The 15,613-nt window shown below is 40.4% G+C and overlaps 1 protein-coding gene across 1 annotated transcript in view; it reads left to right on the top strand.

Moving 5' to 3' along the window:
- LOC124622322 (exosome complex component RRP46) overlaps positions 1-15,613 on the top strand; it is a 40,979-nt gene that overhangs the window by 16,650 nt on the left and 8,716 nt on the right. The window contains exon 3 of the mRNA XM_047147997.1: positions 5,069-5,190. Coding sequence (XP_047003953.1) covers positions 5,069-5,190 — 122 coding nt within the window. The remainder of the gene's footprint in view (positions 1-5,068; positions 5,191-15,613) is intronic.

Genomic DNA, 15,613 nt, shown 5'->3' with positions numbered 1-15,613 from the left:
AGAGTCCACATCTGCCCCTGGAAATGTCTTACAATTTAAAACCTGGTTCCTAAATCTCTGTCTTACCATTATATAATCTATCTGATACCTTTTAGTATCTCCAGGGTTCTTCCATGTATACAACCTTCTTTCATGGTTCTTAAACCAAGTGTTAGTTATGATTATGTTGTGCTCTGTGCAAAATTCGACCAGGCGGCTTCCTCTTTCATTTCTGTCCCCCAATCCATATTCACCTACTATGTTTCCTTCTCTCCCTTTTCCTACACTCGAATTCCAGTCACCCATGACTATTAAATTTTCGTCTCCCTTCACAATCTGAATAATTTCTTTTATTTCATCATACATTTCTTCAATTTCTTCGTCATCTGCAGAGCTAGTTGGCATATAAACTTGTACTACTGTAGTAGGTGTGGGCTTCGTATCTATCTTGGCCACAGTAATGCGTTCACTATGCTGTTTGTAGTAGCTTACCCGTATTCCTATTTTCCTATTCATTATTAAGCCTACTCCTGCATTACCCCTATTTGATTTTGTGTTTATAACCCTGTAGTCACCTGACCAGAAGTCTTGTTCCTCCTGCCACCGAACTTCACTAATTCCCACTATATCTAACTTCAACCTATCCATTTCCCTTTTTAAATTTTCTAACCTACCTGCCCGATTAAGGGATCTGACATTCCACGCTCCGATCCGTAGAACGCCAGTTTTCTTTCTCCTGATAACGACATCCTCTTGAGTAGTCCCCGCCCGGAGATCCGAATGGGGGACTATTTTACCTCCGGAATATTTTACCCAAGAGGACGCCATCATTATGTAATCATACAGTAAAGCTGCATGCCCTCGGGAAAAATTACGGCTGTAGTTTCCCCTTGCTTTCAGCCGTTCGCAGTACCAGCACAGCAAGGCCGTTTTGGTTATTGTTACAAGGCCAGATCAGTCAATCATCCAGACTGTTGCCCTTGCAACTACTGATAAGGCTGCTGCCCCTCTTCAGGAACCACACGTTTGTCTGGCCTCTCAACAGATACCCCTCCGTTGTGGTTGCACCTACGGTACGGCTATCTGTATCGCTGAGGCACGCAAGCCTCCCCACCAACGGCAAGGTCCATGGTTCATGGGGGGGGGTCCTGCCTTCTATAGGGTAGGAAATGCCGTTCACTGGACTGGGGAGGTGTGGGGTTGGGGGCAGGAGTATGGGACAGATGTTTCACTTGGATTGACCACAGGGGAGTGACCTGTGGGGGTGCAGGATTGTGATAGGGATGGATAAGGATATTTCATAGGTAGAGTGGGTGGCAGAACACAACATCGGGTGGCAAAGGTAGGATTTTGGGTGGGGCATCCTCTTATCAGAGCATGATGATAGGTATTTGAAATCCTGGTATAGGACATGATTCCTTTTTGAGGCCAGGACGATCAGCAAAAGTGCTGGTCAGTGGGTGGTTAACAGATTCAATGGTGTCGGAGGAGGAGATGGCGTGGGGGGAGCTGTTTATGTATAAGCTGGATAAGATATTGTCTGTCAATAAAGGCTCTGGTAAGGTTATGGGTAAATTTCAACAACTCTGTGTTACACTGCAGATATGGCACCATGGATTGGTGTGGGGCTGTAAGGAGGAGAGTTTTGACATGGGACAGATGACAGCTGTCAGAGTGGAGGTACCATTGGTGGCATTTGCACTTTTTTATGAGCAGACATATTTAAAGAGCCATCTGGGTGGTGGAGATTGATATCTAGGAAGGTGGCTCATTGAGTTGAGAAGGATCAGATGAAGCAGGTTTGGAAGTAGAAATTGTGGTTGTGGAGGAAAGAGCAAAGATTGTCCTTGCCATCTGTCAAATCTTGAAAATGTTATCAGTGAATATAAACCAGACAAGGGGTTTTAGGTGGTGAGTAGATAGGAACGATTCCTCCAGAAGGCTTGTAAATAAGTTGGCATAGGATGGTGCCATGTGAGTACCTATGGTGATAACAAGGATTTGTTTGTAGATGTTAGAAAATGAAATAGTTGTGAGTCCGAATGTGGTTTGCCAGGAGGGTTAGGAAAGAGGGGGTGTGTTTGGTATCAAGAAGACACTGGGAAAGGTAGTGCACAGGGGATGTTAGTGTATAAAGACATTCATCCACAATGACCAGTAAGGACTGTGGCGGGAGTGGGACAGGAACTGTGGAAAGTCGGCCATGGAAATAAGAGGTGTCGTGACTGTAGGATTGGAGATTTAGAACAATAATTTGGATGTGTTTGTCAGCAAAGATAGAGGTTAATTCTGTGGGAGCATTGTACCCAGCCACATGGAACAACATGCATGGAGACCTGTGGGGTTGGGTTTGTGAATAGGTAAAAGGTAGGAATGCGAAGGGGGTGGGGTGGGGGGGAGAGTATGAATTCAGCTGTCAGGTTTTGGAATGGACTTAAGACCTTCACGAGCTGCTGCAGGTCTTGTTAGACCACTTTATGACAGTAATTCTACCGTATTTACCAGAGTATTAGATGACCCTGAATATAAATGGCTCCTAGGGAAGAATTTATTTTTAATATATTCTGATTAATCAAAATTACAAACTGTTTTATTGATGTAAAGTATTTGCCAAAAGGTAACATTATAGCTATTCTAAACTTATGCCATTTATTGATTGACTGCATTTTGATAATAGTAGGAAAATAAAATAAAGAAATGGTTTACATTAATTTTCAGATTGTTTTCCTTTCTACATTTTCTGCTTACAAATGATCATCATCATCGTCATCCAAATAACACATCTGTGAAATTTATATCTTCATTGTCACAAATATTTAGCTGTTTCTTCTGAGTATGTTCCTACTTCTGAGGTTGTCCTTATATTAGGACTTGAGAACACAGCTGTTCCTTCCCAAATAAATATAGGATTTCGCTTCTACACTGCTGTGAGAACGTTACTATGTCTCCTGCTTCCAAACCTGCTGCTGTATCATAAGCCGCATAGAACCAACTAGCACACACCAATTCATTCCTATAATACTTTATGGCAAGGATCAATAATATTGCAGCAAGAAACATGTAAGTGCGCCACTGCTCCCTACCTAGACTTTTACCATCTCGTGCAGAAATGAGTACTGTTGTTGAGTATTTGACCGATTTTAAAGTCAGTCCGATTCCGACTACAAATGGATTCAGGCAGAATACAGTTTAACTGTGGTAAATGTTGATAAAAAGTCAAAGTACATGATATAGATTCCCACAGTTGGTAGCACAGTGAAATTTGCTGCTGACTCATTGCTCCCCTTCCTGCAATCATTGTAGCTTTCGGCCAAACTGGTGTCACTGTTCCTCTTCCAGCCCTTGAACAACTGTGAAAAGTGGACTGAAATATCTTCTAAAGTGCAGGTCATAATATTTTCACCAAATTTGTTTGAAATCATTCCAGGGGTTTAGGTCAAGCTTTCTACTTGTGGCTTTAGCTTCGTATGCGCATGTGAAATATATTGTATATGTATTCGAATATTTCATTTGTCTTTATACACGCATTTCACGCATATGTCTAGTGAAATTCATTTTCAAGCAGCTCATTGTTTATGACATAATATCTCCTGAACTGCACTGAGGTAATAGGTGACGAGACACCTCGTAGTATCATGTCGGACCTCCTTTTGCCCAGCGTAGTGCAGCTGTTTCACTGGACTCAACAAGTCATTGGAAGTCCCCCTGTCTGTAGAGGTGTTGCTGGTGCAGGATTTTGTGCACGAAATGACCTCTCAATTTCATTCTATAAATGATTGATGGGTGGTCAGATCATTTGCTCTAATTGTTCAGACTGTTCTTCACACTTTTCGCAAACAATTGTGACTTGGTGACATGATGCATTATCAGCAATAAAAATTCCGTCGTTGTTTGGGAAGATGGAAGTCCAAAAGTGGATGCAAATAGTCTCCAAGTAGCCAAACACAACCATTTCCTGTCAATGATTGGTGACCAGAGGACGCAGCCCATCCCATGTAAACACAGCCCACACCATTATGGAGCCACCACCAGCTTGCATAGTGCCTTGTTGACAACTTGGGTCCATGGCTTTGTGGGAACTACACCACATTCAAACTCTACCAGCAGCCCTTACCTACAGGAATCAGGACTCGTCTGACCAAGCCACAGTTTTCAAGTCACCAGGGTCCAACCGATACAGTCACGAGCTCATAAAAGGCTCTTCAGGCAGTGCCGTGCTGTTAGCAAAGGCTCGCATCAGTCATCTCCTGCCATAGTACACTAATGCCAGATTTCACCATACTGTCCTAATGGATATGTTCATCATATGTCTCACGTTGATTTCTATGTTTATTTCGTGCAATGTTGCTAGTCTGTTAGTGCTGACAACTCTACACTAATGTCTCTGTTCTTGGTTGTTAAGTGCATTGTCTGTGGTGAGAGGTAATGGCAGAAGTTTGATATTCTCAGCATGCTCTAAATACTGTGGATCTCAAAACATTGAATTCCGTAACGATTTCAAAAATGGAATATCCCTTGTGTGTAGCTCCAACTGCCATTCTGCATTCAGAGTATATTAATTCCCATCGTGTGGCCATAATCACATCGGATACCTTTTCACATGAATCACCTGAGTGCAGACGACAGCTCTGCCAATGCACTGCCTTTTATACCTTATGTATGCGATACTGCTACCATCTGTATATGTGCATATTGCTATTCCATTACTTTTGTCAGCTCAGTGTATTGCACAATAGTTAAGTGCCAAGACTTAGCTGTATTTGCATGCAAACTCTAGCAAGTGAGGGGGGTTAGATATTTGAAAGATTGTAGATCTCTCTCTCTCTCTCTCTCTCTCTCTCTCTCTCTCTCTCTCTTACACACACACACACACACACACACACACACACACACACACACACACAAAGACAGACAGACAGAGAGAGAGAGAGAGAGAGAGAGAGAGAGAGAATTGGTATCATGGAAGTTTTATTGTTGGCGTGCATCACACCATTTTCTGTCAATGTAAATAGTTATAGTATGTATAAAAATAAGGTAGTTATTTATGATTGCTTAACATTGATATGTTCTGGATTTGTTTTTGCTTCAGCTGTTGCAGATAGAACAAGAGAAGCACTGATTAAGAATACATGTGAAGCAGCAATTATTTCTTCCCAGTATCCCAGAACAAATATATCTGTCATAGTACAGGAAATGCAAGATAGTGGAGGAGTAAGTTTAATTTTGTTTAATTTGTATGTTGTGATGCTGTCTTGTACATGAACACTAAAACTGAATGCATTTGATGTGAGAAAAGAATATATAGTGAAAATGATGATCAAGCTTTGGGTGTGTATGGGTTTCTTTGGCAGGATGAATTAACTTTTTATATTATGGATGATTAGCAGTCAAGTAAAAAAAGCGAATACTTTTTCATCTTTCTTTATCATAATTACTGACTGTGGTCTGTAGAGAAAAATAATTTTAAAAATGATGAGTCATCTGCACTCTTCTCTGTCCATCTCCTTCTCCTCCCCCCCCCCCCCCCCCCCCTTCCCAGTCCACCTCCTCCCCCCTCCCCGCACTCTGTCCATTCCTCCCGCCCCTCTCTCTGTTCATATGTTCCTCCCCTCTATCCCTTTCCACCTCCTCTTTCCTCTCTTTGTCCATTCATCTTGCCCCTCTCTCTGTACGTAGGTTCCTCCCCTTTCTCTCTGGCCATTCCTCCTGCCCCTCACTCTGTACATATGTTCCACCTCTCTCTCTCTCTCTCTCTCTCTCTGTCCATCTCCTCTTCCCTTTCTCTTTCCATTTCCTCCTCCTGTCTGTCTATTCATCTCCTTCGTGTGTGCCTATCTCCTCCTTCCCCTCACTCTGTCCGTCTCCTCTTCCCTCACTCTGTCCATGTCCTCTTCCCTCTCTCTGTATTTGTCCATACCCCCCTCCCCCAGTCTGTCTCCACATTATCACCTTCACACCAAACGGTAAGTCTCCCCTGACCCACAGTTCTGGGTGACTTTTCCAAAATGTACCCCTTTTCCTAGATCCCTCCAGTCCTTTTCCTTCATCCTTCTTCCTTCCCCTTCAACCCTTCTGCCTGATGAAGGAGCTAGTGGCTTCGAAAGCTTGCCAGTCATAACATTTTTTTATGTGTATGTTCTGCCGCTGCTTAGTGAGTAGATTTTTTATTAATACATTTTTGTAATATTGAAATCTATGATGAAATAAGTAACAAAAAAAAAAAAAACAGTCAGTCATTCACCTGCATATAAAAGGAGCTGTTGCATAAGTGCACCTAGAAGATCAGAACATTATGCCACTGAGTTTTTGTGAGTGTTCGTCAAGCATATGAATGTGAAGGAGAGAAAAGGAGTGGTGCAGTTTGAAAGAGGAAAAGTGCAGGAGTATGGGGCGGGGCTGTGGAAGGACAGAAAAGACATGACTGAGAGATGGGGAGTTCCACAGGTAATGGCAATTATTTATTAATGCTGCTAACAAACACAGAACTAAAAAGGTTTTATTAGTTTGTGTGTGTGTGTGTGTGTGTGTGTGTGTGGGGGGGGGGGGGGGGGGGGGTGTTCGCACTTGCACACATGTAGACGTGTTTGTAGAAGGCCTTCCAACTGCACAGTTCAGTGGAGCAGTGGGGAGAGAATTAGTGTTGTCTACAGGATGTTCAGCATCAGAATATGTGAATCTGTAGTTACTATATTACTACTAACCATATTGTGGGGAAGTCGAGTTGCAGACAGACACAAGAAAAGGACTGCTAAACAAGCAAGCTTTCAGCAAAAAGGCCGTCTTCTGAAGTAGACAGCATAATCACAAATTAATGCAAACACAACTCACACACACATGACCACCATATCTTTGCCATTATCCCATCCTGGATTTTCCATTGTTTAATCTGTAGTTACTCATAGTTTGTTGGTGGCTTTCTGTGTGGTTAAACAGTTGATTCCAGTTGTGCATGATCATAGAATGCAGCTTACTAGTTGTTGCACAGAGAATAAGTGACATGGTTGTTTGCACAAGTGTTGATAGCTTGAATCTGATGGGAAATGCTTGTGTTTGGATGGCTTTAAATAGTGGTGGGTTTGTGTGTAGCCAAGTCTTGTGACTGAGTCGTCCATTGGAATAGCCCATGGGTTGCTGGATTGAAAATGCTTTATGCATAGGAATGAACTAGTATAATGGGTTCTTGACTGAATGCTACTTGAGGAGATTTATTTTTGTTTGTTTATTTATTTGAAATAAAGGGGGCGGGTGTAGAATTTGGCATTGGATGTTGGATATTTCTCATCTCTGGGCATTTGTGGGGTGATAAAAGGGTGTATGTTAATGATTTGGTGCACAGTCTTGATGGCTTTATTGTCTTTATGCATAAGTATCATTGGCAGTTTGTATTTAAAAATTGGTGCATGATATTATCTATCCAGAAGTTTTGGCAAGGTTTTCAGTATGTTCTGATAGCTATAAAATTTCCACAGCAGATGTTGCCCATTCTAGCGCCAAGGCCGTAGGAGAGGAATGCTTGATACAGAATGGGTGGCAGCTAAGCGAATGAAGTTTCTGTCGGTGTTTGAGGTGTTTTATTTGGACAGAGGTTTTTATGAAGGCACCAGAGAGATGGAGATCAACATCCAGGAAGGTAGCTCATTGAAGAGAGAAGGGCCATGTAAATCAGATTTGTGTGATGCACATTCTGGCAGGAGGAGTGGAGATTGTCCTTAAAATGATTCAGATTTCAAAAATATTAGTAACATATATAAACTAGTATGAATAGCTGTTTGTTCTGCGGTTGTGATATTGGACTCACCAGGAAAGCAAGGTGAGCCAGACCATTGTTGAGAAATTCCTGAAAGGTACAAGGTGCACAGCTCTCTTCTGCCACTTCCTCTCGATTCTTGTTATGTACCAAGGCCATGAAGTGGTTTTGTACTGATGGCTCAATGGCTGATGGTAGGAGACATGTACTCTTTGACTACACAATCTGGAGAAAAACCATTCGTGAAAGAGTAGTACTCTTTGAAGAACAGATACCTCATATCACAGTGGAAATGCACACAAGAAGGAAGATTTGTAGAGAAATGGCAGGTAACCAAGCTGCCCTCTTATATTTTCTTGTGACCATTATAGTAAAATGTCTATCATGAATCAGGCCGATCAGCCACTTAAATTCCATTCATGGAAAGATACAATAATCCAGTGGGTAGATAATCATTTCTGCTTTGGCATCGCATAATTATTCCAGATTATTTTTGTCTTTTATTCAGTTTTATTTACATGTCTAGTTCCTTAGCACCGAAATGAATCCGTGGTGATGGAACAAGTCTGTACAGGATGTTCATCAGGAATGTTAATAATAAATAATAATAAAAAAATATGAATCTGGTGTAGATAAGCTGCTGAATACATATTAGCATAATCAACATTATAACACAAAAATCTGTTAAAATTTGTTTCAGGGGCTCCCTGACAGAAAAGGAGGGGGGACCCATGAGCAAATTTTTCAGTTTACTTATTTAATTTATTTATTGCTTATTTGGCCTGATCAGATTTGGATTTGATAATGTGAAGACTATTGCTAAGATATTTTAATTCTTAATGAAAATGGATGCAGCAGAATACTGTACACATTTCTGCACAAGAGTCATGGAGATGAAAGCCAAATGCCAATTGGTTTTCTCTATAGTATGAAGCAAGTTAAAGCTGTTAGTTCTTGGGAATAAGCTCATATTATTAACAGCAAATGACCTGAAAGAAAATACATACTGGAGGCCCATTTAGAATTTTCAGACTCCTGAACAAGGATTAACAAGAGGTCATGAACATACACCACATATTGCTTGAACTGCCCACTTTTCAACCAAAGATACACTTTGTGAATGGAAAGAATTATACCAGAACATAATGCTATATGTCATAAGTGAATGAAAATAAGCAATGAGGACTAATCACTTACTGCAAGTACTGTCCTGTTGTTGTTGTTGTTGTTGTTGCTGTTGTGGTCTTCAGTCCTGAGACTGGTTTGATGCAGCTCTCCATGCTACTCTATCCTGTGCAAGCTTCTTCATCTCCCAGTACCTACTGCAGCCTACATCCTTCTGAATCTGCTTAGTGTATTCATCTCTTGGTCTCCCTCTACGATTTTTATCCTCCGCGCTGCCCTCCAATACTAAATTGGTGATCCCTCGATGTCTCAGAACATGTCCTACCAACCGATCCCTTCTTTTAATCAAGTTGTGCCACAAGCTCCTCTTCTCCCCAATTCTATTCAATACCTCCTCATTAGTTATGTGATCTATCCATCTAATCTTCAGCATTCTTCTGTAGCACCACATTTCAAAAGCTTCTATTCTCTTCTTGTCTAAACTATTTATCGTCCATGTTTCACTTCCATACATGGCTACACTCCATACAAATACTTTCAGAAACGACTTCCTGACATTTAAATCTATACTCGATGTTAAAAGTTTTTCTTCTTCAGAAATGCTTTCCTTGCCATTGCCAGTCTACATTTTATATCCTCTCTGCTTCGACCAAAATCAGTTATTTTGCTCCCCAAATAGCAAAACTCCTTTACTACTGTAAGTGTCTCATTTCCTAATCTAATTCCCTCAGCATCACCTGACTTAATTCGACTACATTCCATTATCCTCGTTTTGCTTTTGTTGATGTTCATCTTATATCCTCCTTTCAAGACACTATCCATTCCGTTCAACTGCTCTTCCAAGTCCTTTGCTGTCTCTGACAGAATTGAAATGTCATCGGCGAATCTCATAGTTTTTATTTCTTCTCCATGGATTTTAATACCTACTCCGAACTTTTCTTTTGTTTCCTTTATTGCTCGCTCAATATACAGATTAAATAACATCGGGGAGAGGCTACAACCCTGTCTCACTCCCTTCCCAACCACTGCTTCCCTTTCATACCCCTCGACTCTTATAACTGCCATCTGGTTTCTGTACAAATTGTAAATAGCCTTTCGCTCCCTGTATTTTACCCCTGCCACCTTCAGAATTTGAAAGAGAGTATTCCAATCAACATTGTCAAAAGCTTTCTCTAAGTCTACAAATGCTAGAAACGTAGGTTTGCCTTTTCTTAATCTTTCTTCTAAGATAAGTCGTAGGGTCAGTATTGCTTCACGTGTTCCAACATTTCTACGGAATCCAAACTGATCTTCCCTGAGGTCGACTTCTATCAGTTTTTCCATTCGTCTGTAAAGAATTCGCATTAGTATTTTGCAGCTGTGACTTATTAAACTGGTAGTTCGGTAATTTTCACATCTATCAACACCTGCTTTCTTTGGGATTGGAATTATTATATTCTTCTTGAAGTCTGAGGGTATTTCGCCTGTCTCATACATCTTGCTCACCAGATGGTAGAGTTTTGTCAGGACTGGCTCTCCCAAGGCTGTCAGTAGTTCTAATGGAATGTTGTCTACTCCGGGGTCCTTGTTTCAATTCAGGCCTATCAGTGCACTGTCAAACTCTTCACACAGTATCGTATCTCCCATTTCATCTTCATCTACATCCTCTTCCATTTCCATAATATTGTCCTCAAGTACATTGCCCTTGTATAGACCCTCTATATACGCCTTCCACCTTTCTGCTTTCCCTTCTATGCATAGAACTGGGTTTCCCTCTAAGCTCTTGATATCCATACAAGTGGTTCTCTTCTCTCCAAAGGTCTCTTTAATTTTCCTGTAGGCAGTATCTATCTTACCCCTAGTGAGATAAGCCTCTACATCCTTACATTTGTCCTCTAACCATCCCTGCTTAGCCATTTTGCACTTCCTGTCGATCTCATTTTTGAGACGTTTGTATTCCTTTTTCCTGCTTCATTTACTGCATTGTTATATTTTCTCCTTTCATCAATTAAATTCAATATTTCTTCTGTTACCCAAGGGTTTCTACTAGCCCTCATCTTTTTACCTACTTGATCTTCCTAATGATATATAAAGTAGCATTCAGTTTTTGAACAAGAATGTGAACATGGGTTTTGCAAGAGAGCTTACCATCTGTCTAAACACACAGGCCAGAGCTTTTCTAACTGGATATCCTGCCACCACAGGGTGTATAGTATTATCATGCAGGATGTTGCAAAACTATAAATTCAGAATGTAAAACAATGATAAAATAATAACAAACCTCCTTTCTATTTGTTCAGTGTAAGCATACATCACATATCAAATTAGTCATCAGTATATTGAATTTGAGTATTTTGTGCATGTAACTACCAATTATGCCACTAGAATATCTTTCTTCTGCTTGTGCACATATATAATAACACTGCAACTTGACTGAAATGCAAAACACAGACAAGTCTTTTCTGGAAAAACTTATCATTGGCGACGAGACTTGGTGTTACCAATACAAATCTGTCACAAAACAAAAAAGCACAGAAAGTCACACGAAGAACAATGCTTTGACAACATGAAAAATGTTCAAGCATTTGAGACACAGAAGTTGAACACATCACAAAGAAGGACCTTTTCTGACAACTTTACATGGTTGTGTGAACATTCACTGTGTTGAACTCAAGTGGGGGCAGTCTATGTAGAACATTTGAAGCATTAAAACCACCATCTTAAATTTCCTTTATATTTTATCATGCCAGTCCTGTATCTTTTTCAACCGACAGGGTATGTCTTGAAGTACACCATGTGATACATTGCCTGTGTCTTACTCAACATCCCTCACTACCAAACAAGTGTTGTCAGCAAACAGAAATGTTTTAGAATAACCTGTCATATTAGAAGGCATATCATTTAGTCAGGATGTACAGGGTGTCCGAGGAGAAATGTTCAGCATTCAGTGATATGACAGAATGATTATTTGAAGCAAAAAAAGTCTTGTAAACATGGGATCAAAAATGCATACCTTAAGAGCTGTGAGCTCTTCTTCAAGACTGAGGCTTAGAGTCCAGGCCAGGTGGGGGAGCTTCCACATCCACAGCGAAGCCAGGAGCTTCTGCAGCTCGAAGATGTTGCTGGTGTTCATTGCCACTTGCACGACGATGATAAGTGGTTGCCTCATTCAGTTACGTAGCTTGACTGCCGCTTCACCGAAACCTGCGCATAGCAGCCCTTCTCGGACTGCTGTCTCGTCACAGACCCAAAGCAACCCACAGAGAAGTGCTTTGATCATTTTCTTGCACTGTTTCAGCAGCATCTTCTTCTTTGCTGGTTGTTCCACTATGTGGGTGACTACAGCACTCATGAGTGCACTGTTGCCAGACACGTTCACTGCCTGCAGCTTAATCAAGGCATCTGAGTCATCATACACAGTGCTGAATTCAAGCTTGCAGTAGTACAAAATCTAAGTTGTACAGCTCTGTCCATGCTATGCCTTTTCCTTTGCACTTGATATACAAAGAAAAGGCAGGCATACAATTGTCATCTTGCTGCTTCTGTGGTCGATCGGTGACTTTAGCGAGCCGTACCACCAGTGGACCCTTTGCTGTAGCAGCATTCGCCTGGCATGCTCGCTGCTTCTTCTTCTGGTGACTAGAGTTGCCCCTGTTTGTCTGCCTCATTCTGTGAATGTACGGACCAACTGCTGTCCCTTCTCTTGGGTGATCATCCAGGTAGTTATTTCCCTTTCAGTCATCCATGTTTACAAATTTAGGTAGTGTGGAAAGGTCCATCCTTTCATATGATCCTTCCAAATTCTTTTGTAATTTTTTTTAATGCCTTCATCCTTTTATTTATATTTTGTGTTCCACTCTGTTCCCTTATTGACACATTGGTTCTTTTGTCCCACACGGTTACTCCTTGGATCTGTCTTAGTACCTTCATTTCCACTGCCATTAACTTTTTGTTTATCTTTTTCATTTTCGCTCTAGTTTTGGGAGCTGCATTTGTCAAAACAGGACACACCATTGTTTTACACATTTTTATTTTCCCCTCAGTTGTCATAAATTTGTTTCTGCTTACAGTATTTTGCAGGCATTCAGTTACCCTTATTGCCTTTGCCACTTGATTTGCCACTTTATTGCTGGTAATCCCTAGATAATAAATTTCATCGCTTGTTCAGATGACACACTGCTTGCTACTAATTTACATTGTACAATTGCTTTGCCATACTCTTAGGTTTTTAGATGAGATTTCGTTGTTATATTGCTTAGCTGTTGTATTAAATTGGTGAAATAACCATCGTAAATTATCCTCTTTATTTGCCATCAGTACACCAGAAGCAGCATAACATATAATATTTACCACTTTATTTCCCATTTTATAGTCCAGTTTCTTTCTTACATCATCAATGATGTGGTATATTATTAAGTTGAATAGGAGTGGACTTAAGGCAAATGCCATAATGGTTCCTTCAAAAGGGCATGACCGCTTTCCTTCCTCATCCTTCCCTAATCCGAGTTTGTGCTCCGTCTCTAATGACCTCGTTGTCGACGGGATATTAACACTGATCTCCTCCTCTCCTTGTCTAATTCCTGTATCTAGTATAATTTCATCTGTGAATCCTTTGTGTTTTTCTAATCCTATCAAAGACTTTTGACAAGTCAATGAAACACAGGTAGACTGGGTTATTAAACTCTATGGATTTCTCCAAACTCTGTTTTAAAGTGAAAATACCATCTGTTGTGCTCCTGCTTTCCCTGAATCCTTGCTGTTCTTCTATTTCTGTATAATTCTGCATTCTGTCTCTAATTACTGATGTTAACAATACCAGAGAAGGAAAGTTGTTACTCTCCATATAGCAGAGATGCTGAGTCGCGATAGGCACAACAAAAAGATTCACACAATTATAGCTTTCAGCCATTAAGGCCTTTGTCAGCAGAACACACACACACTCTCTCTCTCTCTCTCTCTCTCTCCAACGCGACTTGCACACACGTCTGTAGTCACAGAGGGCTGAAACCACACTGTGAATTTTCCATTGTTTAATTACTGATGATTTCAAGTTTAAGGTGGTATCAACCAGGGTAATTCCTCAGTACTTGTCATGTTGCTATTAAAGTAAGAAGCCGTTGACATAATGTCTATTCCACATATTATTTTATTAATTTATTGTATATGTCATCTGGCCATGGAGACTCCTATTTTTAAGTTTCTTTTATTGCAGTGCATATTTCCTCCAATGAAAAGTCTATTTGGCTGTCATTTTCTGTGCTTTGGTGACAAGTTTCAATTTCCACTTGCACTGTGTCCTTTGCCAATGCTGCAGCGGAAGTACAACAAATCTTGCTCATACTGTGAGAACAAAAATCACAATCATTGTCCAGTTTTACGAGTGCCAGTAGCAAGAGTCTTTACAGCTCTGTCAGACTCAGCTATTTTCTCACACTGCTGAACTACAGATGCCATTTGATAGCCATCCTCATTACTGTAGAGAGTGATTTTTGCTGTCTGTTCTTATTCTTACCCCATAATGGTCCAACTTCTGAAGTAATATTTTATCATCAACACAAACACCGTAGTTAAATCAAAGAAGACAACTGATGTTCGCAACTTTTTGTTTAACCTTTCCAGTCACTTAAAGAGGCAGAATACAGCATTTTCATTTGTTAAATAATTTATAAATGCATACTGTACATTTGACGGAAAATTATGTGAAATGAGATGATCAACACCCTCTTATATATATCCTATTCAATAACTTTTGCAAACAGTGATGGCTTAGAATTGGGTTTAAAATTTTCTACATTATCCCTTTCTCCTTTGAGTAATTTAACTGTTGAGGAAACTGACCCACCTAGAAGAAAAATTACAGATGTCCCTAAGTACAGGGCTAACACATGCAGCACAGTGCTTTAGTATCCTGCAAAAGTATCCCATCACATTCATGAAATTGTTAGTCTTCAGTGATTTAATTATTCAGTCAGTCTCTGCCTTGTCAGTATCATGGAGGTGTATTTCAGATAGGAGTCTTGGGAGCCATTTTCTAACAGAGTTATATAATACCCTGCAGAAAATATCAAACAATGGAAAATCCAGTATGGAATGCAACAATACTCTGAGAAGGAAAGCTGCCACTCACCACACAGTGACTTGGCATCTCCAGTGTGTGGTGAGTGGCAGCTTTCCTTCATGGAGTATTATTCCTGCAGAGAATAAGTTATTATTTAATCAACCAGCTATATTCAAAAAGTGATTCTTCAGGGTGTATACGGCCCGGGACATCCGGGAAAAACCCGGGAATTTTTTAGAATTCCGGGATTTTTCATTGTTTTAGATTTCAGTTAAAGTTTTGTAGGTTTGACGTGTAAGATCTGATACGCTGACAAAGAACTTTAGTCCACTACTGCTGAATAATACTGCAGCAGTGAAACATAAATCAGAGAATAACACCAAAATAAAAGTTTAGTTGCATAGAAAATGGGTAATTTACACAATGGCCAGACCAGTTTGCCGACACCGAAAAGTGTCAAAGGCTTTAGGTCGAAGATTATGCAGTACGTCCGTAACAACTAATGTGCATTCGATGTGCGTGACGTCTTAATTGTTTACATTTCTAACAGATCACCAGAAAATATTACGAATAGTGGCTTGAGATGCGTTAATTTCAAAGTAAAATTTCCACGCAAGATGATTTATGTTACGTGTGAGAATGTGCAGTGAATTTCTTAACTCTCATTCAAAACGTATTACTTTGAGGATCAGCCATTTGAAAAATGTCGGGCCCAGAAGATAAGT

The sequence above is a fragment of the Schistocerca americana genome, chromosome 7 (assembly GCF_021461395.2).
Source record: "Schistocerca americana isolate TAMUIC-IGC-003095 chromosome 7, iqSchAmer2.1, whole genome shotgun sequence".
Lineage (NCBI taxonomy): Eukaryota > Metazoa > Arthropoda > Insecta > Orthoptera > Acrididae > Schistocerca > Schistocerca americana.
The sequence above is the reverse complement of the archived record's forward strand: the minus strand, read 5'-3'. Positions and strand labels throughout refer to the sequence as shown.